The sequence below is a fragment of the Cavia porcellus genome, unplaced genomic scaffold, assembly GCF_034190915.1.
Source record: "Cavia porcellus strain 051 isolate PalLab524CR breed Dunkin Hartley unplaced genomic scaffold, mCavPor4.1 scaffold_8, whole genome shotgun sequence".
NCBI lineage: Eukaryota > Metazoa > Chordata > Mammalia > Rodentia > Caviidae > Cavia > Cavia porcellus.
The window spans coordinates 50,309,963-50,334,597 of record NW_026947491.1 but is presented as its reverse complement, the minus strand read 5'-3'; the positions used below and the strand labels follow the sequence as shown (position 1 = coordinate 50,334,597).

The window sequence follows — 24,635 nt, the reverse complement described above, 5'->3', positions numbered from 1 at the left end:
TACTCACCACAGGCCGTGGTGCCTCAGGAGCCTGTGATCCCTCCCTGCTTGCAGAGATATCCACAGTCCTCCCGACACACAGAGAGGCCGATACAGGCACCCCAGATCCGCCCAGCTCCTCTTCTGCACACTGATGGCTAGGCATGGCAGCAAAACAGGCTGGGCTGGGGGGTGGGGGAGGATAGTGTGGGCCCGCCCACCCGTCGGGAGCTCAGCAGTTCTCCAAGTGCAACCAGGATGGGGAGGCGAATGTAGAGGCCTCAAACCTACGTCTTCCCTTCACTGCACCTGGAAGCCTGGAGGGACCCAAACAGTCTGGGCCGAGATATCCACAGTCCTCCTGACACACGGAGAGGCGGATGCAGGCACCCCAGATCCACCCAGCTCCTCCTCTGCACACTGATGGCTAGGCGCAGCAGCAAAACAGGCTGGGCTCGGGGGATAGTGTGGGCCCGCCCACCCGTCGGAAGCTCAGCAGACCTCCAAGTGCAGCCGGGATGGGGAGGCGGATGTAGTGGCCTCTAACGCACTGCTCCACTTCACTGCACCCGGAAGCCTGGGGGGTCTGGAACAGTCTGAGATTTGGGCAGAGTGTGCTGAGCACTCACCACAGGCCGAGGTGCCTCAGGAACCTGCGATCCCTCCCTGCTTGCAGAGATATTCACAGTCTTCCAGACAAAGGAAAGGGCTGATGCAGGCACTCCAGATCCACCCAGCTCCTCCTCTGCACACTGATGGCTAGGCCTAACTGGCGATTTCTTACTGTTTTTTTTTTTTTTTTTTTTTTTTTTTTTTGTAGTTCTGTATTACTTGTACCCTTACACCGCTTTGGTTTGTTTTGTTTTTTCTCTTTTTCCTTTTAAATAAAATTAAAAAAAAACATGAAAGTTGTACTACTTTTTGATAGTGGGGATTGACCCCAACCACTGCTGTATGTAGGCAGGAGTTCTACCAGTGAGCTACTGACTAGGTCCTCTGTATTTTATTTTTGAGACAGGGCCTTGTCAAATGACCGAGGCTGGCTTTGAACTTGCCTCAATCGCCTGAGTAGATGTGACTGCAAGTTTATGTTAACATGATTGGCTGAAATGTGTAGTAGATATTCATGGGGTTCTAGGTAGTTCTTGATTTTTTTTTTTTTTTTTTTTGGTACCAGATACCGAACAAAGACTCCTGTTTTCCAGGAAAGCACTTATGTTGCTGAGCTATGTCTCCCACCTTAGGTGTTATTTTGGGGGCCGTCCGTTTGAAAGGTTGCATAGAGTATTAGGTCAGGCTTGTGAATGTTGAAGAAACATAGACAACCAAGAAAAATCCTTGAGGGGCTGTCAATCTCTGAATGGCTTTTGCCAGCTCATTCAAAGTCAGTTCTTAGAAACACGAGGTGGTGAGTTCTATATCTCATTAAAGTCGATTCGAGCACCTCCCCTCTCTGGTAAGTGGCGGTAGTGTGGGCCACTGCAGCCCTTCCAGGGGGAGAACTAGCAGTGTCTCCTGAGATCCATGCCATGTTGGAACTTAGGGCTCTGGGAAGCCAAGCCAGCACCTCCCCACCCTGGACTCTGGGAAGCCAAGCCAGCACCTCCCCTCCCTGGTAAGCGGCAGTAGTGTGGGCCACTGCAGCCCTTCCAGGGGGAGAACTAGCAGTGTCTCCTGAGACCCAAGCCATGTTGGAACTGAGGACTCTGGGAAGCCAAGCCAGCACCTCCCCTCCCTGGTAAGCAGAGGCAAAGTGCCAGACTGCAGCCCTTCCAGGGAGAGAACTAGCAGTGTCTCCTGAAATCTACACCATGTTGGAACTGAGGACACTTTGAAAACAAATGACCATTCTGCCTCCCTGCTTAGCAATAGTGAACCTACTGCTACATGGCCTAGAGTCAATTATCCCACTTCCCATATCCTCCTTCTTCTCCTCCTCCCCGCTCATTAGCAAGTGGGAACCAGAAATCTGAGCATCTCCTGGGAGATTGACCATAGCAAATAAGGGGGACTTCCTTCTACCATTTCTTTGAAGGCAAATATTTTTATTACTGTTTTGCTCTTTTCTGATTAATGGTACTGCTCTATTCAATATTCTGTTTTGATTAAAAAAAAAGAAAAAAAATTCGATTCATATTATCTCCTCAAAAGCAGAAGAAGAGCTTAATAGTGTCAGCCTCCTGATCCGTACAAGCCTTGAGACATGCACACATACAGATAGCACCCACTCCAGAGAAAGCACACTCATACAGAAAACACACTGAACTAAAATAAAGGTCACTGACTCACTCTATAGCTTGGTGAGCAGGTTTTCACAAGAATTGGCTCTCCTCAGCCCTGCCTAGTCCTCATCCCAGATCTCAGGAGAGTCTTCTCTCTGTTTCCTCTTCTTCCTTGCAGTCCTATTCCCTGAGTGTAGGCCTGGGTCCTCTCGGGCTGGAGTCTGGCTCATCAGAGTACACACAATGCCACAGCAAGTCACTTCATTGCATACTTTGCTCTTCTGCCCTTGTGGGAATCCCAGGATCAGTGAGTCCGAATCCAAGGTCAGCAACTCTTAGATATTTGGCCCCTATTACACATGTTTGTCCCTTCATTTCAGAATCCCTCCTAGACTGAGTAGGGCCTCCATTTGTAGGGCTGGATAGTGGTGTATACAATGCATTTTCACTTTCTGTCCTAGCTCTTCTGCTCTCCCCTTCTGTAGAAGCCTCATCCCTCTGGAGATGGAGAGATGGGAGCTGTCACTCTGATGCTGGAAGGAGTGATCCCCTTATGGTTAAGTTGATTCCCCTGACTCCAGCATGTGTCCTGGCCCAGACACTGGGCTGAGCCATCTGGAGACATGCAGGTGCTTAGCGGGAGAGGACTGGTGTCTACTTAAGGCTGCTTTTCCAGGGTGCAGACAGGAAAGTGCTTGTCAGTGTTAGACACCTTTATAGGAGCCTCAGGGGAGTGGTGTTCAGGTGAGGGTTTGAGAATGTCAGGAGCCGGGAACTCTGAGGACTTCTCTTCTGCCTTGTGCCTCCAGATGTGGGAGTCTCACCCAGGTTCCTCTTTGATGATTCTTCCATGCATCACTCAGGAGCCAGGCTTGATTTTACATGCCTGCAATTCCAGCACATGGGAGGTTGGGCACGAGGATTGCTCAGGGACTGCATAATGAGGTAAGGAAAATAAAACACAAAGCAATAACACAGAAAACTTTCAGGAATTACTGCAGAACCTAGAGTGTTGGCTGGTGAGAGTTTAAAGGCATCTTGAGGAGGAGGTCTTTGGAGTAAGACTAAGTTCCTTCCCCTCTTTATAGTGCTAGCTTGAGCCCTTTTGTCTCCTGCTGCCCTTGCAGCCCATTAGTCTTTTTTAAAAATTTTATTTAAGGAGAAAAAAAAGCATAGAAAGGGTACAAGTTATACAGATTTACAGAAAAAAATAAACAGTAGGATATCACTAGTTAATGGATTACATATTGTCATCTTAGAAATAATTGTTCAAGTCACAAAATTAAAGCTTGTAAAGTGGACATTCCAACAATGAGACTGCAAACAGTTCTGTTCAATGATCCAACAAAACTCAGTGATATCATTATCTATCTTATACACTTAAATATACATGCAGTTATATCATTTAGAGCACTTTCTTTTCCTCTCTTTTGTACAATGACAATTACACATTTTGGGTTTTGTTGCTCCCACAGTTCTTATTACTTTTTTGGAAGGGAGTAGAACCAAATGTGACATAACAGAACAGAGTCAATCAAATCAAAAGGGTGGACATAATAGATAATGTAAAAGCATAATACAAGGTGATCAATAATGGTTACCATAGTGCCTCCCGCTATCTCTAATAGAATTGCCTATATCATCAGTTATAATAAAATTGAACAAAACAGTAAAGAACAAAACCGACAAAACCAAAACATTGGAGACATTATAGGTCTTCAAAGGTAGATAATAGTCAACCAGAAAGGGCGTCATAATGAATCTCACTATCTTCACAGCTGTTGCCTAAACTTTCAAACCTGGTACTATCAAGCAAAACAGAATAGGGGGACATCAGTCAAAAACAAGATGGTGAGAGTAATACAGGGCTTTAAATCGAGATAATGGAAAGTCAAAGTGGGTTACTATAATATATCCTGCTATTTTTAAATTTATTTTTCCCTTAATTAAAAGGATAAAAATAAAAAAGCAAATAATGAAGTGGAGATTGAGATAAAAGAGGGCATAACAGCAAAACAGCGCAGATCAAAACATAACCATTTAAGCAGAATAGTGTTTCACCACAAGATAATCCTGACATAAAAGTAGTTACCATATTGTCTCTTTCCTTGAAATCTTTGAGTATAACTTTGTATACTGTAGCATCAGATATATCAAAACAATGTAAAACCATTCAAGAGAATGATAGCACTACAGGGTATTTAGAATCAACTAACAGAAAATGAACAATGGTTTCTGTATAATCTCCTTGTCTTTAAAAGTTTTTGCTTATACTATCATACACAATAAAATCCAATAAGATACAACCTGTTTAGACCAATGGAGACAGAAGAACAGAAGCTTGATGAGACTTCAAAACAAGATGATACTAAATCAGTATTACCTATTAAGACATCATTTTCTCCAAAATAGCTGTTCCTATCATCAAATTTTCTCTGCCTCATTTCTGTTGAGCTCTTTTTCTGTCAGTAGCTGTCAGTTTGTCTTCTTCATTTTGTTTTCTGCTTCATTCATTGTGGCCTCTCTGCCACTATTTCTGGATTCTTCATATTTTTGTTTTTTAGAATATCCTGCAGTATTCTCTGTAGAGTTGAATTGGTGGTTGCATATTCCCCTAGTTTCTCTTTATCCTGGAAGCACCTTGTTTTTCCATCAATTTCCAGGGATAGTTGTGCAGGATATATCAGTCTTGGCTGGAGATTACTATCTTTCAAAGCTTGAATTATTTCCCCCCATGCTCTTCATGATTTGATGGTTTGTGCAGAGAAATCTGCAGTAATTCTGATAGATGTTCCCTTGTAAGTGGTCTGTTTCTTGTCTCTGACAGCTTTTAATATTCTGTTCTTGTATTGAATTTCTGGAATTTTTATTATTATATGCCTGGGTGTTGCTCTGTTTGGGTTGTAGGTGGCTGGGGTCCTGTATGCTTCATACAACTGAGTATTTTTACCTTTTGCTAAATTAGGAAAATTCTCCTGGATTATTTCTGTGAGTAGCTTTTGTAGTTCATTTGTTTGTGTCCCTACTTCTTCTTTTATGTTCTTAATTCTTAAGTTATGGATCCTCTTATCATCTTCTAGTCTTTGTATTATTGCTGTTTGTTTCTTTGTTACTTTTAAGAAGTTTTTCATTTCATTCTCCCATATTACAAATCTGCCCTCCAGTTCAGATAGTCTGTCCTTAGTTTCTTTCAAGCTGTTATGCCAGTTTTCGATAGAGTTTTTAGTTTCCTGGTAGTCTCTTTGAACCTGCTTCATGTATTCTATGCTTTCTCTATTTTCTCCATCAAACAATTCTCCCCTCTTTTTCTGTTCTTCCATTCCACCATCTGTTTTTTCTTGGGTGGTGCTTAGCATTTCTCTAACTATTCTGCTTATTTCTAGCTTCAGGTCATTAATAACTTCATTCCTGAACTCATCTATGAGGCTCTCTAGTTGGCGCTTTATGTCTATTGGTGCGGTGACCACTATTGCCTGTTTCTCAGGATTGGGGGCCGAAGGGCCTTTCTTGTTGCTCCCTCTTTCCATATTCTTTGTTCCTTATATATGCAAGTGTATATAGGAGGCCCAGCTTCCCTCCCTGTCAGCCACAGCCTGATCAAATTGCGCCGGCTACGTGTTCCCGCTCACCGCAGCACACCAGGAAGTTGCAGACCAGGCAGCCTACTCGGGGCCCGCCCCTCCAGGCCACCCTCAGGCTCTGGGATCTGGGTTGTGCTAGCCTACTGGGTCTCAGCCAGCAGCATCATGTAGGCTAGGCACTTCTCACCAATCCAGCTTGAGAGGGGAATACGTGGCTGAAGTCGCTGCAGCGCCCCGCTCCCGCAAGTCCGCCCAGTCCCAGAATGTCCTCCACTGGAGTCTCCTAAACTGTGGGAGAGTGTCAGTTTCTCCCACTCACCTCACCGCAAGTCAATGCACAGCTCCCTGCCCATCCTGTTTTCAACTCTGTTTGCTGATTCCCGTTCTCAGAGTTTCCGCACGTCTCTCTCCCTGCTGAGCCGATATAGATGCAGCACTGGCAGCGGGAAACCCAAATCGTGGCTTCCAATGGCACAGGCTCCAGCTTCCACACTGAGACTTATCTGTTCCTGTAATCCAAGAACTCTAGGTAAGATAGGAGGATGGTAAGTTCAAGCTGACTGGGCAACTTAGTGTGATCCAATCTTGGCAAGATCGCACTTGACTCAGCGGCCCTCTGGACAAATGGCCAGAGCCTCCCACAGCAAACAGCAAAGGTAGACAGACACGCATCACAGCATCAAGGCAGGAAGCAGCCCATTAGTCTTGGTGAGAGGGGCCCTACTGGGAATCTGGCCTCTCTTTCCAGATTTTCTTTTTCCTTTGCCTGCCTTTCTAAGCGGAGGTTTTGAGTTGCTGGATGCTGAGTGCTTGTGTATAGATGGGGTGTTTTTCAGGAGAGGGGTGGGGACTGGCTTCTTAGGCTGTGTGGTGGTCAGCGACATGCTGGAGCAGAGCTCATGTCTCAGCACTGCAAGTTGTTCTTACTGCGTCCCCAACATCTTCCAAGAGTAGAGCCAAGATCTTCCCATTTTCAGAATAGCTATGAGATTTAGAACTGGTTTAGGAAAACCAAGCGTTGGGGTCACCTTTACTTTCTCATTCACTACACTATTTTGTTAGTCTTGTTACTGAAAAAGAAAAGAGTATTGGTTTATTTCATGCAAGAGTAAATGTCAATTTTGACTATCAAAAACACAGCAATTCTAAAATCATAGCAACATGAGCTTATTATCTCATCATTCAGAAAGAGATATTAGTCACATTTTCATCTACATCAGGTTATATTTTGTGCAGAGGTGATTTTCAATCTTTTCACTTTCCTGCTGAGCTATATACCTGGCCCTGGGGGTCATGCTGACTTTGTCTTTCACCACACTATTTTACAGCATTGCTACATGGGATGAAATGACCAGTGCTTTATTTCATCGAAGAAGTAATGTCAAGTATGATTATTGTCAAAAACACAAGAAAGCATAGAATCATAACAATCATTGCTCACCAACCAGGATTAATTACCATTAAAAGATTTACTTACATGGGGGTTATTATTATTTATCAAACTTACTATAAATGGGATTATATTTTGTGCACAACTTATACTCATTCAGTTAACAAATGAGGAGCAGTATTACTGCCTGATGAAGTTTTCATTAAACAAATACAATGAGTGATTTAGACTACTCTATTTTCTGATACAGCGCTACTTCGTTACGTATACAGAATGGCTACATAATAGAACTGTTTAGACATATCATGGTCATAAATGTTCCTGTGTTAAACGTTCACTTACTTAAATTTGTACAGACACCTGTACAGTTGAGTTCCCAGAGATAAAGTAAGTTAGTGATAGAATATGTTTCCCTGCAAGAGCAGGGTGTATTTCTGAGCAGAGGAACCTCATGGCCCCTGAGCCAGCTCTTCTACATATTTCAGCAAAAGCTTTGCAATAAATCAAGTGATTACCCACCCATGTTGCACATTCAGAGGAAATAGGCTCTTTGATCCTAGTGGTGGGGCCTGGCCTTTCCAGAGTGGCTACCCAAAGAGCAGTGATCTGGGTAAGAAACAGGCTGAGTAGGATGGTAGCCTGGCCCCTGGTTTTGCTCTGCTGTTGAGTTTTGCAAGCACACTCTCTGAAAAGTGGCTCAGAATCAGTGCCCTTGTTTCAAAGTAAGTTTCCTGAGGCTAAACACACCATGCTTTCCCAAGCTCTCCATGGAGGTCATGGGTTCTTTGTTTCACAGCAATTTCTACACACACATTCGTCTTGTCTTGTGTGCTTTTGGCTTTGCTTATGTTTCTTACCTTTCTATTCATTCCTTTCTCCTAGTTTTTTGTTTTCCTTGATAGGTACTAGGTTAGCACTGTGTATAACAAGCTCAGAATATCTGAAAACATAAAAGGTCTATGAGGTTAGTTTTAGTTTGTAAGAGGCCAAAGTTATTTGCATCATAAAGGATGCACAGTATTTTTTCAACTCCTGTTTTCATAATGATGAAATATGAGGTTATTTCCTGCTACTTCCTCAGCAGTGAGCTGGACCATGAGGAAGCAAGGACAGAAGAAGGCCTCAAGTGTGTGTGTTAACCAGCAGCTGCACTATGTGTAGCCTGAGTCTTGAGGATACTGAGCTGTGTTGTGCTCTGTCCTCCCTTCCCAGGAAAGAATGTTTTTCTATTGCTGGAACGTGAATGTGAACTATAACTGTGACCACAGACACACACAGTGTGTCTTTCTCATCTTCCCGCTTTCCTAGGACTCTGGGGTCTGGTGAATAATGCTGGTTTCTTCATCCCCGTTGCTCCCCATGAGTGGCTGAGCAAGCAAGACTTCATGAACATACTCACAGAGACCCTGGTGGGGGTGATTGAGGTGACTCTGAGCCTGATGCCTTTATTGAGGAAGGCGCAAGGCCACGTGGTCAATGTCTTCTGTGTCATGGTCTTCGTGTCGCTCCATGGTGGTGGTTACTGCATCTCCATGCATGGTGTGGAGTATTTCTTGGACACTGTTAGGTTCTGGACAGAGATGGGGTTGCTGGTGTTCTTGTTTCCATTGTTTTGGAGTAGGCTATTTCAGGATTTCAGTGAGTCTTAGCCTTAGAGACCTATCTTGGAGATCCTCCCTTCTGGCTTGAGATTCTCTCTCACTTGCCCTCTCTGGGTTCATGTGGTCATTTGTTCAGAGCCACCATTCCATATCTTCTGTCGAGAAAAGGCTTGTGGTCAATTAAACGTGTCCTTCTGTGGAGGAGGGCTCACAGGTGGAAAGCCTCTGATGGTATTCGAACAGGGATCATTTGGACCCAGATCCAGCCAGATGACTTGTATGAGTCAGCTGGCATGAGTTTTGTTACCCAACTCAGTAGATGCTTATTGGTATTTTGTTTGCATGCATGATAAAGGTCTTCTTGCACAATACTAAGATTGCATTCTTGAGCTAAAGCCTCTGGTATATGTGTGAAAGGGAGAAGAGACACAGAATCATCAGTGTCATCTCTTAGAGTTGTTTGCCCAAGTTAGCCTTTGTGCCCATGGCAGCTGGAAGGTTTGTGTAAGTGTGCTGGGCAGGTGGGCACATGTAGGCTTGTGTAGGGCCTATGGCTCTGAACAGGTGTGCACTTCATCCCGTTTGTAGAATGCCCCTCGGAAAGGAATGTGTTACCAGAGTCCCCTTTACTGATCACAATCCAGGGACCCTGCTTGCTGTCAGGCAGAGGTGTCTCAGACTATGGGTTACCAGGGCTAAGTCAGATTCACCATATTTCCTAGATGACAGAGCAGTGGGGAGTGTCCTGGGGCAGGAGAGGGGAAGCATGGGCTTGATTGTAGAGGAGGTAACATGGCCCAAGCATGTAGATCCATTGCCTATAAAGGAAATAGGAGTAGATCATTTTTGATACAAAGTCTACTCTTTGGCCAGACTATGCTCTGTTCTATATCCTTCCACCTCAGGCTCAGAAACAGTAGTTAATATGTATGTGCTCAATGTTAAATGGTAGATAGCTCTTCATGAACAGGTAGGATTTAGACCTGCATGACCTGGTATAAGCAAAATGCCTAAAAGAAGATTCACACACAAACACACAATGCCTAAATGCTAAACTTTCAAATTCCTCCTATCCCAGTCTTACATGGAAGTGTTGTTACTGGTGTGTAACTGTGCTTTGCCTACGGAGACTGCTGATGTCCTTACCCGTTGCCTTTGCCTTGCAGGAGAGAGCTCTCCTATTTTGGTGTGAAGGTGGCTCTAATCAAGCCTGGTTACCTGAAGACCAATGGGAACAGTACTGAAACATTCTTGCAAATTTGAAGACGGTGTGAGACCAGGCCAGCTCAGAGGTCAAGATTTATGGCGAGAAGTTTCTGGAATCCTGTAAGTGATCTTTGGATGATAAGGAGAGAAGCACACATGAGGTTTCCCCAGGCTCTTGTTTGTGCAGCAAGTGAAGACATTTAGTTACTTGGTGCCACATGGGTTCTGCTTACCTAAGAAAGGATTCTGGCTTATTGGAACTTAGTTCAGTCTTTCATCTAAGCTCATTATTTTTATGAGGATAAAATTAAGGCAGAGAGGAGACATGTGTGTCCTCATGGCCGTCTGGGGTGAGAGGCAGCTTAATCCACAGCTTAGAGAATTTCCAGTGCTCAAAAGATCTTCAATTTATGCAACTCAGATATTCAATGAAGAGAGGTGGAGTTGACTTAGTGTGGAACCGTAGTTTGCTATAAATGAGTTGTGCTAATTCCTGAGAAATTAGCAAACATTTGACTAGCCAAAGTTTCTGAGGGTGAAGATCTTGAATTTTTAGGGAAATCTTAGTTATTTTTCCCTATGTTGGTCCTAGTACAGGAGTGGTGGGAGTTATATATTCTCATTTTTATAGACCTCAATTATCCCCGATTATTGGAGAAAGTGTGGAAATCAGAGCTGTCTTCAGTCATGGATTGCATGGAACATGGGCTGGCTGCCAGTCACCCTCGCACCCGATTCTCACCTGGTTGGGATGCCAAGATCGTTTACCTCCCTGTGAGCTATCTGCCCACATTCCTGGTGGATTTCTTTGCCTACTTGGGCTCCCCAAAGCCAGGGAAATCTCAGTAAAGCCAACTGTTGGGGGCGTGGTTGCTGAAATAGGTAGTGTATGTGGGTGGGACATGTTGATTAGGGGCAGTGGGTGGAGGAAATCAGCTCTCACACATCAGGGTACCTATCCCAGCTCCTTGGCGCAAAGGATTTTTCTCAGATATTACTCAATACTGGTGAAGTGAGAGGGAACAAGTTAAAGACTTCTGCTGAGGAACAGAGACTGTGCTTCACCCCCTGATGCCCAGTTGACTGAAATATCTGCTCTGAGCAACATGGTCAATTCTGAGGGCTCTACCCACTTGGGGTGGCTGGGATCAAGTGGGAGAACTCAGAGCCCACACCTCATTTACTCCTTGCATTCCTCCTGATGTTATGTGTCAGTTATGGCTGCTATCTGTTTTCCCAGAGGATAGAAATGGCCTGGGTTATGGATTGTTGGGATGGGGTATAAGAGGCACCAGTCTATTCCCTTCTCCTTAGGTGTTGGTTGGGAGGAAGATTTTTCTGCAGGGATCATGGCAGAGGACATACAAACCAATTTCTTTGTTCATCTTGAAGTCATAGCCTCCTTTTGATTTCTTTGATTTTATAATAGAAAGATTTAGGTGCTTGACAAGACCACCCATGCCCACATTCCTGGTGACACATTGCCTGGAAGATAAGTGAGGTGTGGTGGTGAGAGATAGGCATGTTCATGAAATTCGAGGAATGGAAGGATGACTTGTGGAATGAGTAGACAGTACAAGTTGAGTTATCTTTGTCTTTTCTCAGGCTTTTCTGCTTCAAAATGAGAAACAGTTATTTCCCTTCCAAAACATCTTAGTAATCCAATTCATAGAAGTAGGCAGTTGAATGTGCAAGCAGAGTGGAGATAGGCAGGTTCTAAATCTTTTTGTTTGCTAATACCTGTTGGGGTCTGTTCCTTGATCCCCAATCTCTTAAACCAGTGTATCGTGAAGGCCCAAATGAATGTGAGAAGCAGTATAATCTTTAGGGTTCCAGGAACACCAAAATCCTCTGTAGTGTTTGTGACTTTGATTGGTGAGACTGACAGTGCCTCTGCGTGGCCCATATTTATTCAAAGAAGGTAGACATTGAGTGGAAAACAGGAAACCTGAGCAGGATCTTGGCAGGGGAGAAATGAATCCCTCCCCTAGTAACAGATGATGCTAATCAAGGAAAATTATCCTAGGAGACGTTCTCCAGGTGTTCTCAGCTGTGGCCTATCTTGCCCTTTGAGGTGTCTCCCCCTTCTCACTGCAGCTACACCAGGGTAATGCCACAGCCCTACCTGTGTATTCAGCTCAGTGGCTCCATCAAGTACCACCATCCCTGTGACCCTCAGTGACCAATCTGTCCTCTAAAGTCATTGTAATATTGACCAATGCCATTCCTCAAGTCCCTGCATCTGTTCTACTTTCACACCCCTCAAGTTGCACTTGTGGACAGGAATCTTTCCTTTCCTTCTAATGCTTTGTTGAGCAACTCTTGTGTGCAAGTTAGCAAGTTGAATTATCCTTGACTCCGTGAGAGGTGTTCCAGTGTTCGTGACAATGTTCTCAAGTGTAGGCTGAACTGAGTATGTGTATACAGAAAGCCACAGGGATTCCTGGGCTAATTCAAGCTGCAGTTGTGAGACAAACTGCAGTTGTGAGGTACCTCTCCAGTAAGTTAGTTTCCTTTTCTTTATAAAGCTTTAAGATATGAAACCATTAGGGAACCTCATGTATTTGAAAACTGACAGTAACTTATGGCCCCTATCGCAGAGCCATTTTTTTTTCGTATTTGACTGATACTTAGAAACATTAACATTGGACATTTTTTTTTTGTTATTGCAGACTGAACCTAGGGCCTCCTGCATGCTAGGGAAAATTTGTACCACAGAACTAAATACCTGGTCTTTTGTATTTTATTTTTGAGGTAGAGTCTTGCAGATTTTCACAGGACTAATTTCAACTTGCTTAGCCTTGTAAATAGCTATCGTTTCCCCCAATATTGTTTGCTAAAATGTACAGTACAAATTAATGTGGTTCTAGGTGATGTTTTGAGAGTCATGCACTGAAAAACTTATATGGAATTTTGAGTCGCGTCTGGGAATGTTGAAGAAGCAAGGAAGACCAAGAGGAACCCTCGAGCAGAGCCCAGTCTCTGATTGGCTCAGTACAATTCATTTAAAGAATAGAGCAACAACTTTTATTTAGTGTGAAGCTTCCTGAATTTTTCCATGTATTTATTACTGTTCATTCAGGAAAAATGTTTGCATAAATGCAGTCTGCTCTAGAAAAATAAATGGCCTTTCCATTATAAAAGATTTCTAATATCATCGCATGTAATGAACATTCAAATAAGGAGAAGCTAGGATACCTCCTATGCCCAGTACAGTTTGTTACAGCATGAAATAAGCTCCACTAAGTACAACTGGCATGTGATTCACAGTGTTCTCCTGCATGCCTTACTGACATTCTCCCCTGAGCAAGTCAACTGCAGCTTAACAACTGATTTAAAGTAGTCCAGTGTACCCAATCAAATAAAGTATGTTTACTCAACTTTATTTTCTTACTCAAACTTTTTTTTCTAAATTAAAGCTTTTTTCTACCCCTTTCAACTTCCTTTTCCTCTTCCCATTAAGTCCCATCCTGAAAGTTTCAAGATGTACACTCGTGCTAGATATAAAAGTGTACTTCAGAAGCATTAAAGGAAGCTTTTCTTCTTCAGGTTTTTTCTTGTACAAATCTTGTAGTCTGTAAGGCTTCTCAATCAACACCAAATATTTAAGTTCCTCTGCTGTAAACCAACATTATTTCACACAACAAAAACCTATCATTTCTGCCCTGTTTTGAGGAATGGGAAAAGAGCCCCCAGAGCCCTTTAACAGTAGGACCTTACAGGTATAAGCTGTTCAGTGCTGTTCAATGCAGTAATCACCAAAAGGTACACCCTGTCTTCTCGATCACATCAGTGCCCTTTAGGAAATCAAAAATTACCTGCAAGCAATATAGTACATAGGTTGGCTTCTGAAAAACTTTTTTAAAAGGCATCATTAAACTTAGTGACATATTGTGCTTATCACCACTTTTACCACACTCACAATTCAGTCTTTCACATTATAATCAAGCATAGTTGTAAGAAATTATAAAGAAGACTTTGCTACAAATGACAGGTTAGGAAACAGATAGTTGACTTTTTGTAGAAGCCCATAGCCTCTGCTGGCACTGCAATAACCACACATATTTTAAACAAATTATGCACCTTACTCCTTGGCAGAGCAAAAGAAATCTTACTCCCATAGTTTTTTTTTGAGAAGAATGTGGTGATGGACAACGAATAGATTGGCTGTTGACTCTCATCACAAACACAAGCAAAAGCAGCAAATGACATTCACACCAGTGTATTCATTTTGTGCATCTCTGAAGCAGCTCCACAAATGTGAGTTTAGTAAACCTTTCCTGCTTTCATTTTAGGTGTGGGATATTTTGTCTCAGCAATGTGGGAAAAGTAACCAAGACAGCCTACTTCTTTTTCCTCTTCTTCACTGCAGACTTCTTTCCTGAATGTCGGCCTGGTTCCTCTTGAAGGAGAAAGGCACCCCTAGGAGGCTAAAACCATCCAGGTGTCCAGCCAGCTTTTTGCTGAGAACAAATACTTAGCTCTTAAGGCAGAACTGAATGGATACAGTGTTGTCTCTCTTCTGGCTTGTGTCATGGATAAGGTGAGCTTCAGAGGTGAGTAGGAAATTTCTCATTGAAAGTTCTGTTGGCCAGAGGTTTAGCTCAGTGGGGTAACTGCCTGCTGGGCAGATGCAAGGTCATGAGTTTGATCCCCAGTACCAGAGGGGAAAAAAAAGAAAGGTGGTCTGTTATTCTATGATTTACTTTTCAGAGTTTGGTTGATTGGAGGAGGCCTGAGCTATAAATCTCTGGTTTGTCTGCTCCTCCCAACTCCCCTAGCATCCCCCTTAGCATCCCCTTGCCCTTGTAAAGTGGCACCCTCTGTGTCACATTGAGAGCCCATCCATGGGCTGTGGCTGTGATGTCCATCCTCTATTCTCATCGTTGGTCTCCTCAGGGGAAGCTCGGCCATGAATTCCCCCTGGATGTGGTTATAGTTCAGCACTCAGAGCTGGGCCAAGAGTCAGGGAGTCCTGCTGTCTCTGGTGAATGTTCAATGGAGTCTATTGTGCTTTTAGTTCCTCAGAGTCAGAGAGGACTGGATTCTGGACCTGTGAGCCAGCAGGGGAGGCCCCAAAGTGGAAGGTGGAGGTCACATTATAGGCCTTTGGAACAACTCAGTCCTAGTGTATGAGAATAGGTCCTGAGGTGCCATATGACTAAGCAGAGGCAGGTAGGTCTAGGGTTGCACAGAGTGTAGGTATAGCGGGACTTCTCAATAAGCCAAAGTGTGGGTTTGTGGTGCAACAAAACTAATTGGATCCTTCGAATTTGGGTAACATAGGGAGACATATGTATGGGTTAGCACAAAATTTGCTTCATGGTAGCATAGGTGGACTTGGTTTAACTCAAGCTGGCATCAAAGTGTCAGGGACATTGTGAAGCCCTGGTCTCCTCAGACCACTCTAACAATTTCATTTACTTATAATGTTCCTAGAAATAACACAGTAAAAACCTGCTAGAAATATTCTGGAGCAGTCATGGTGGTTGTGATCCAAGATGGCTGTAGTCATGTCCATTTCATCTGTTTATCTGGGCAAAGGCCTTCTTCAACAGGTGAATGTCATTACTGTTACACGTGGTACACGGAAGTCACTCTGTTAAGCCTTCCATGAGCTCTGGACGTTTTATTCCTCTCCCTTGCCCATCCCTTCCTCACCCCATTATTTGCTTTAGCCCTCAGATTCGCATTGGGGGTTCCAAGTCCATATTTTTGTTAGCTCTCATTCTAAATACACTCCATTTGGTGTGTACTCCTCTGGTCTTCTTGGGTAGTACTACAGGAAATAAAAGTGTCTTAATTTTTGGAGGAGATATTGTGAGTTGAAAGAAGTAACTCATTACATATTTGTTCTCCCTATAAGTGTAGTTTGCCAACACCTACCTGTGTTCAGGAGGTCCATGATATAAGATGCTGACCTGAGGAGACAGTCTGACCCTGGAACCTGATCAGAGAGATGCATGTGCTATGGGCGTGTTACATGGATCTTGCAGAGGCACAAGAAAGCAGAGAGATATTGATGCACTAGTGACAAGATGCTGATTAGTCTAGTTTTTCTTGGAGGCAGGATATGGGACATTCAATGGCATCCATGTATAACAAAACAAAAGCAATCCACCAGGTGAGGTGTCACATGTCTGTAACCCAAGCATTTGGGAGAGTGACGCTGGGTGATTGCCATTAGTTATAGGCAAGGCTGGGCTCCAGGGTGAGTTCAAGATGAGCCTCAACTACATGATGAGACCTTGCCTCAAGGAAAACAAAGAATGGAAAGAAACAAATAAAAACATACATCCCAAATAGAAAATGTAAACACTACTGAAAAAAAAAAAAAACCCTCCAAAGAAACCACACCCCAAAAGCAGTGCAAAGTGCAGAGAGGTGGGGCAGAATCACAAAAACACTGTTCCAGAAGTCAGTGATAAAGCAGTGATCCCATTTCAAGCCAGGTCACTTAGAGGCTGCCACACTCTACAACAGACTGAGATCTGATTTCCTCTTTTCCTTCTGGCTGAACACAGATCAGACTCTTATCTTGCGCACTGTGCCTGTTTCTGGTTTCTGTGAAGTTATGTTGCTGTACCTGGCAGCCCTCATGGGTCTGTACTACCTCGTGCGCTGGTACCGGGAGAGACAGGTGGTGAGCCACCTGCATGACAAGTATGTCTTCATCACGGGCTGTGACTCGGGCTTTGGGAACCTGCTGGCCAGGCAGCTGGACAAGCGAGGTTTGAGGGTGCTGGCCGCATGTCTGACAGAAGAAGGAGCTGAGCAGCTGAGAAAACGAACATCAGAACGGCTGGAGACAGTGATCCTGGATGTCACCCGGACAGAGAGCATTGCTGCAGCCGCTGAATGGGTGAAGGAGTGTGTGGGGGACAAAGGTACTGCCTAATTCCTGTCTGTGTCTATTGGTTTCTTCTCTGTGTGTGAAGGGAACACCTTTTGTGTGTTCCCTTGAGAGAGTTTAAAGGCATCTTGAGGAGGTGATGCTTGAAATAAGACTAAGTTCCTTCCCCTCCCCACAGTGCTAGCTTGAGCCTCTCCTGTCTCCTATTGCCTTTGGATCCCACTATTGTGGGTGAGAGGGGTCCTGCTGGGAATCTGTCCTCTTTTTCTAGATTTGCTCTGTCCTCTGCCTGCCTTTCTAAGCAGAAGTTCTAAGTTGCTAGATGCTAAATGCCTGAGTAGAGATGGGGTATCTTTCAGGAGGAGGGCTGGGGACTGGCTTCCTGGGGTGTGTGGTGCCTGGGGACACGCTGGAGCTGAGCTCCTTCCTGTCTCAGCACTGTAACTTGTTCTTACTGGGTCTCCAATATCCTCCACCTGCAGAGCCAAGATCTTCCTGTTTTCAGAAAGTCTGAGATTCAAAGTCCTTTAAGAAAGTCTAACACTGTGGTCACTTTTACTTTGTCTTTCACTACACTATTTTGTCAGTGTTGTTACTGAGAAGCAAAGGAGCATTGGTTTATTTCATGCAAGAATAAATATCAAGTTTGACTGTCATCAGAAACACCGAAATGTCTATAATCATGACAACATGAGCCATATATCTCCTCATTCAGAGAGAGGTATTAGTCACATATTGACCTACATGGAACTACATTTTGTGCATAGGTCATATGTAGACTTTTCACTGAAAAAATGAGGAGCTGCAGTTTTGCTACCTAATAAAGACTTTTCTGTGGTTCTTCACAGTCCTGCTTATTTAAACTACAGAATGGTTGGATATTGGAGTTGTTGGTGATGTTTTTGTTACTAATGTCATCTTGGTAAGCATTCCTTCATTGAAATGTGTATAAATGGGTATATCATTGGCTTTTGAAATAAGGTATGTTAGGAACAGGACACATTTTCTGTCTGCGTTTCTGAGCCGAGGAGGCAGATCTCCTGGCCATCTGTTGCAGATTTTTGTGCTGCATCCTTTGCCCTGTTTGCACAGTTCACTTGCTGGTGCTGCACTGTGCCCCTGGGTGGCAATAGTGTTTAGTCCTAGAGGTGGGTGTGGGGCTGTCCAGAGTGGCCCCAGAAGATCAGTGTTGTGGGGCCCATGCAGGATGAGGGACAGTTTCTTTATGAGGATTGGAGTTTGAGGAGAGGATTGCTGTTCTCTGTTGTACAGTGTGGGGTTGTGTATTGGGGATGGGGGTGGAAAGAGGAAGCCTGTGCCATGCTAAAGCTTCCTGTGGGTTTTGGGAGCACGCTCACTAAGGTTGTTCAATATCAGTGCCTTGGTTTTCAAGGTCAGTTTCGTGATGACAAACACAGCAGTGCTTGAAAATTTCCTCCAGTGGGGCATGAGTGCTTTGTTTTTCAAGCAACTTACACCCACGTTAGTCTTACCTTTTCTCTGTTTTTCCTTTTCCTTTGTCTCTCCCTTCCTATTTCTCCCTCAGTCTTGTGTTTCTTTTCCCTTGATAACTGGTGTGTGTGTGTGTGTGTGTGTGTGTGTGTGTGTGTGTGTGTGATATGAATTAGATACTTTAAAAAATCATGAAAAAATAAAATGTGTCCAGGATTACATCAATTTGTTTTAAAGTCAGACATCATTTGCATGTTTCCAGATTAATGAATCCACACTGTTTTTTCAGCTCCTGTTGTCATAATGATGAAATACGTAATGATTTCCTGCTAACTCCTAGCCAGTGAGCTGGGCCATGAAGAAGGAAACACAGAAGAAGACATCAAGTCTGTTTGCCATCCAGCAGTTGCAAGATGTGTAGCCAAAATCTTGCAGATACTGGGCTGTGTTGTGCTCTGTCCTGTTTCCTTCCTAGTAAAGAATGTTTTTCCATTGCTCCAAGGTGAATGTGAGCCAAAACTGTGACCACAGATACACACAGTGTGTCTCTCCCATCTTCCCTGTGTTCCTAGGACTCTGGGGCCTGGTGAATAATGCTGGTATCTCCTTCCCTTCTGCTCCCAGTGAGTGGCTGAGCAAGCAAGACTTCATGAACATACTCAACGTGAACCTGGTGGGGGTGATCGAGGTGACTCTGAGCCTGATGCCTTTAGTGAGGAAGGCTCAAGGGCGTGTGGTCAATGTCTCCAGTGTCATGGGGCGGTTGTCACCCTTTGGTGGTGGCTACTGCATCTCCAAGTATGGCGTGGAGTCCTTCTCAGACAGTCTCAGGTACTGGACAGGGGTGGGGCTGCTGGTGTTCTTGTTCCCATTGTTTTGGAGTAGCCTATTTCAGGGTTTTATGAGTCCTAGCCTGAATGACCTATCTTGTTGATCCTTTCCTATGGAGCTCTCTCATTTTCCTTCTCTTGGTGTAAGTGTTCATTCTTGGGAGCCAGTATTCCATATCTTGTGTAGAGAAAAACCCTAAGCTGAGTTAAACTTCTCCTCCACTGGAGGAAGGTTCACAGATGGAAAGCTTCTGAGGTGAAATTGGAGCAGGGATGATTTGGGCCCAGAGCCAGACAGATGTCCTGTATGACTCAGCTGGCATCAGGTTTGTTACCGAACTCAACAGATGATTATTGGGCTTTGGTTTGCATGCATGACCAATGTCCTCCACAATAGTAAGTTGTGTTCTTCATATTAGAACTCTGGTAAATGTTTGAGAGGGCAAAGTGATACAGGATGTTCAGTAACATTGTTTAGAGTAGTTTTGCCCAAGTCAGTTTTGCCTACATCGACAGGTTTAAGGTTTGTTTAGTGTGCTGGGCAAGTGGGAACAGGTAGGCTTCTGAAGGATCTGTCAGTCCAGGTAGGCCTAGATTAGTGTAGTCTTTGTGTTATTGACTGGATGCTCCCTGGAAAAGACTGAATGACGTAAGGGCGCCTAAGTCATTGGTCACTTGGGCCAGTCAGAATCCAGACTTGTGAGCTGCTAGGACTGAATTCAGTTTGAGCCACATTTCCTGGCAGGTAGTAGCAAGTGTTCAGCTGAGAGCTGGCTGGGGAGCTTACTGGGGCAGGAGAAGCTAAGACTGGGCCTGATTTCAGCAGAGGAGGCTGGGACAAAGCATGGAGATTCATCTATGTGAGGGAAACAAGCAAAGCTAGTTGTTTGTTTGTTTTAAGACATGGATCACTATGGAGACTAGACTAGCCTTCAGGCTATGACTCTTGTATCCCAATCTCTCAAGTGATGGTTTATAGACATGTGTACCTTGCCTAACAAGATAGGTTTTATTGAGTGCCTTTGAAAAGAATAGGTAGAAGACAGCAATAGGCTGGCATATGCATAATGCTTGAAAAAATGTTTACAAATATACAGAGACAATGCCATCACCATCTTTTTAACCCAAGCTCTGGCCCATTATATATCTTAAACTTCCAAATTCCTCCTATTCCAATCTCACATTAATGTGTTGTTGTGCTATGTAATTTTTTTGCTTTGCCTTCCAAGACTAATGAAGTTACTGCTTTGTGCCTTGCAGAAGAGAGCTCTCCTATTTTGGGGTCAAGGTGGCCATTATTGAGCCTGGTTGGTTCAAGACCAATGTGACCAGCAGTGAAAGATTCATACTAAGTTTACAGAAGTTGTGGGACCAGCTCAGCACAGAGGTCAAGGAGATCTATGGCGAGAAGTTTCTGGAAACCTGTAAGTGAGCTGTGGACAACAGAGAGAGAAACAAACTTGCTCATAAATCCTTCTTAGGTATACTTTTAATGTCTTCAGTAGCGTGAGTTCTGTTCCAGGCTCTGTTTCTGCACAAAGTGTTGACATTTAATACCATTCCTTTGGTGTCTCATGGGTTCTGGTCAGCTAAATAAGGCTTCTGGCTTATTCAAACTTGAAATCCCCTTGCATCTGAACCCCTCAGTATCATGAAGATAAAATTAAGGAAGAGAGGTGTACATTTATTGCCCTGTGGGGCAAGTGGCTGGTTATTTCCAATGCTTGGATAATTTCCAGTATTCAAATGAACTTTAATTTATGCAGCCCAGATATTGCAGGAAGAAAGATATCGGTCACTTAGTGTGGAACCATAGTTTGTTGTGAATGAGTTATGCTAGTTCCTGGGGAATTAGGGTAGGTTTGATTTGGATAGGTTCTGGATGTGGGGAGCAAGCATTATTAGGGAAAACTATCTCCCTAAATTGATTATAGAGCAGGAAGGTGGGAGGTAGCAATAATCCTGGATCATTTTTCTTTCTGTACAGACCAGAAATCATTTAAATTAATGGCACAAAGGAGCACACCAGACCTGTCCTTGGTGACTGACTGCATGGAACATGCGCTGACTGCTTGTCACCCTCGCACCCGATACTCAGCTGGCTGGGATGCCAAGCTCTTTTACCTCCCCTTGAGCTACATGCCCTCATTCCTGGTGGATGCCCTTGTGTACTGGGGCTCTCCAAAGCCAGCAAAAGCCTTGTAAAGCCAACTTTTGGGTGTATTGTTGGGGAAGCTCGGTATTGTGTGTGGGTTGGGACATGTCAGGTAAGGGCAGTGGGTAGAGGCAAGCAGCTTTCACACACTAGGGCCCGTATCCCACCTTCTAGGCCCAAAGGATTTTTCTCAGGTATTATTCAAGACTGGTGACATGAGAGGGAAAGAGTCAAGGACTTCTGCTGAGGAATCGGAACTCAGTATCACCCACTGATTCCCAATTCATTTAGGCACGAGCTGTTTTTTCTGTTGATTGTATATCTTCCATGCCACCTATCTCCGAGCCAGATGATTGTGGACTGAAATTTAACCAACTGTGAGCTAAATAAACCTTTCCTCCACCATCTCGTGAGTACTGGATAATTTGTCTCAGTAATGAGAAAAGTAAGACACACACCGAATTCTTTGTTTTTAACTCACGGCTTACTTTCATTAGTTTTGTTTTAGAATGAAACAGAACCTTGGGTACTTCAAAAGATCACCATGAAAAGTAATTTGAAATATTTTTGCAGGAGAAGTAGAGTACTGACCACTGGATGAAAGAGGTGGTTGTTTGGAGGTCTAGGACGAGAGGAGTCACTTGAGGGGTGATAGATTCTGCCCACTCTCAGGTATTCCTGATACAGAATACGGGACAATATTTTCCTTTCCAATCATTGCAAGTAAGTGATCTTACATGAATAGAAAAGAATGGGCAAGCAAGGAGATGGTCAGATAGGGCAGACCACATTCTATTTTCTTTGCTTGGAAATAAGGTCTATTTCCCTCAAAAAGCTTCCATCTGAAGTCACTGCAATTAGGACCAGTGCCATTCTTTTTTTAAATTTTATTTAAGGAGAAAAAGAAAAAAAAAGCAGAAAAAGGGTACAAGTTTTACAGAATTTCAGAAAAAAATAAACAGTAGGAAGTTACTAGTTAATAGATTACATATTGTCATGTTAGAAATATTTGTTCAGGTGAATATCTCTGCAAGCAGGGAGGGATCGCAGGTTCCTGAGGCACCTCGGCCTGTGGTGAGTGCTCAGCACACTCTGCCCAAATCTCAGACTGTTCCAGACCCCGCAGGCTTCCGGGTGCAGTGAAGTGGAGCAGTGGGTTAGAGGCCACTACATCCGCCTCCCCATCCCGGCTGCACTTGGAGGTCTGCTGAGCTTCCGACAGGTGGGCGAGCCCACACTATCCCCCGAGCCCAGCCTGTTTTGCTGCCGCGCCTAACCACTGGTGTGCAGAGGAGGAGCTGGGTGGATCTGGGGTGCCTGCATCTGCCTCTCTGTGTGTCAGGAGGACTGTGGATATCTTGGCCCAGACTGTTTGGGTCCCTCCAGGCTTCCAGGTGCAGTGAAGGGGAGAGGTGGGTTTGAGGCCTCTACATCCGCCTCCCCATCCCGGTTGCACTTGGAGAACTGCTGAGCTCCTGATGGGTGGGCGGGCCCATACTATCCCTCCCCCCCAGCCCAGCCTGTTTTGCTGCCACGCCTAGCCATCGGTGTGCAGAGGAGGAGCTGGGCGGATCTGGGGTGCCTGTATCGGCCTCTCTGTGTGTCTGGAGGACTGTGGATATCTCTGCAAGCAGGGAGGGACCACAGGCTCCTGAGGCACCGTGGCCTGTGGTAAGTACCCTAACCCGTCTGCGATTGAAGAGCTGTGGAGCTTCCAAGGGGCAGGTGGGCGCACAGTGTCCCTGAGGCCCAGCTTGTCTGGAACTGCAGAGATCTGAGCAGGCAGAGGAGGGCCATTGGTTCTGCAGGCCCAATGGCTTGGGGTAGGGTGGTGCCAGAGTCTCAGTAGCTGTAAACATAGAAGGGGATTTTCAACAGATCCTGAGGAAGCTTTTAACATTTGAAACACAGAAATATAGGAAAATGACAAAATGAAAGACCAAATTACAACCTCAAACCTCCAGCCCATCTCAAGAAACTCTACGAGGAATGTATTTAGAAGAAAATATATCCCATCCACCTCATATATCGGACACAATAGCTACTGAAATTGACAAGCAACTCCAGGAAGCTTTAAAGAAATTCAAACTCGAACTAATCTCCCAGATAAAAGAAGAAATGAAAGAGATTCTAAATATATCTAAAGAAAACACAGATAAAAAATTGGAGGAACTAAACAAAAAGATAGAATCCCTAGATGAGCAATATAAGAAACAAACAGAATACATAATGCAGATGCACAGAGATATACAGGAAATAAAAAACTCCACTGAAAGTTGTAAAAACTGCCTTAATGAAAGTGAAGATAGAATTTCAGACCTTGAAGACAGGATTGCAGCTAGTGAACAGGAAAGGAAAGATCTTTTAAAAATAACAAGGAATCAGGAAACAACAATTCAACAACTGCAAGACGATGTAAAGAAGAATAACATAAGAATGATAGGGATTAATGAAAAAGAAGGAGACAACATAAAGGATATCAAGAGGATATTTAGAGAAGTAATAGCTGAAAATTTCCCAAGCATGAGATCAGAAACTGACATCAGGATCAGTGAAGCATATAGAACTCCAAATAGTCATAACCAAAATAAAACTACACCCAGACATATAATAATCACCATCCCAGAAATCCAACACAAGAATAGATTATTAAAAGCTGTCAGAGAGAAAAGACAGATCACTTATAAAGGAAAACCTATCAGAATCACAGCAGACTTCTCAGCACAAATAATAAAGTCAAGAAGAGCATGGAGTGAAGTATTCCAGATCCTAAAGCAAAATGATTTCCAACCTAGACTGATATATCCTGCAAAACTATCATTCAAAATAGATGGTGAAATACGATACTTCCATGACAAAGAACAGCTGAAGAACTTCATGAATACCAAACCGACCCTGCAAAAAATATTGAAAGACAGTTTAGATACACAAAGGAAAAAAGCACTAAGCAAAGCAAATAATTAAACAGAACAGAAAGATAAAGATGCAACAGCAGAGAGATAAGATTCCTACAATTAACCAGCATTTAACAGTAATAACCATTAATGTAAATGGTCTTAATGCACCAATCAAAAGAAACAGACTAGCAGAATGGATCAAGAAACAAAATCCAACCATATGCTGTTTACAGGAAACCCATCTAACCCAGAAGGATACTCACAGACTGAAAGTCAAAGGATGGAAAGCAATTCTTCATGCAGCAGGAATCCAAAAAAAGGCAGGAGTAGCCATTCTGTTTGCAGACAACATGAACTTTAAACCAACAATGACAATAAAGGACAAAGAAGGTCACTACATACTCGTAAGGGGAAAACTCCAAGAGGAAGAGATAACTATCTTAAATATATATGCACCAAACTCCAGAGC

At 43.8% G+C, this 24,635-nt stretch overlaps 1 protein-coding gene and 1 pseudogene across 1 annotated transcript in view; both read left to right on the top strand.

Annotated features, from left to right (window-relative positions):
- The window catches only part of LOC100729007 (retinol dehydrogenase 16), a 53,574-nt gene extending 31,900 nt beyond the window's left edge, over positions 1-21,674 (top strand). Inside the window, exons 2-7 of the mRNA XM_063254981.1 lie at positions 9,940-10,099; positions 14,352-14,535; positions 16,504-16,866; positions 18,857-19,115; positions 20,375-20,538; positions 21,102-21,674. Coding sequence (XP_063111051.1) covers positions 14,514-14,535; positions 16,504-16,866; positions 18,857-19,115; positions 20,375-20,538; positions 21,102-21,319 — 1,026 coding nt within the window. The 5' untranslated portion in view covers positions 9,940-10,099; positions 14,352-14,513 and the 3' untranslated portion in view covers positions 21,320-21,674. The remainder of the gene's footprint in view (positions 1-9,939; positions 10,100-14,351; positions 14,536-16,503; positions 16,867-18,856; positions 19,116-20,374; positions 20,539-21,101) is intronic.
- Positions 8,268-14,344, top strand: LOC134477474 (retinol dehydrogenase 16-like; annotated as a pseudogene).
- Positions 21,675-24,635: the final 2,961 nt, after the last annotated feature.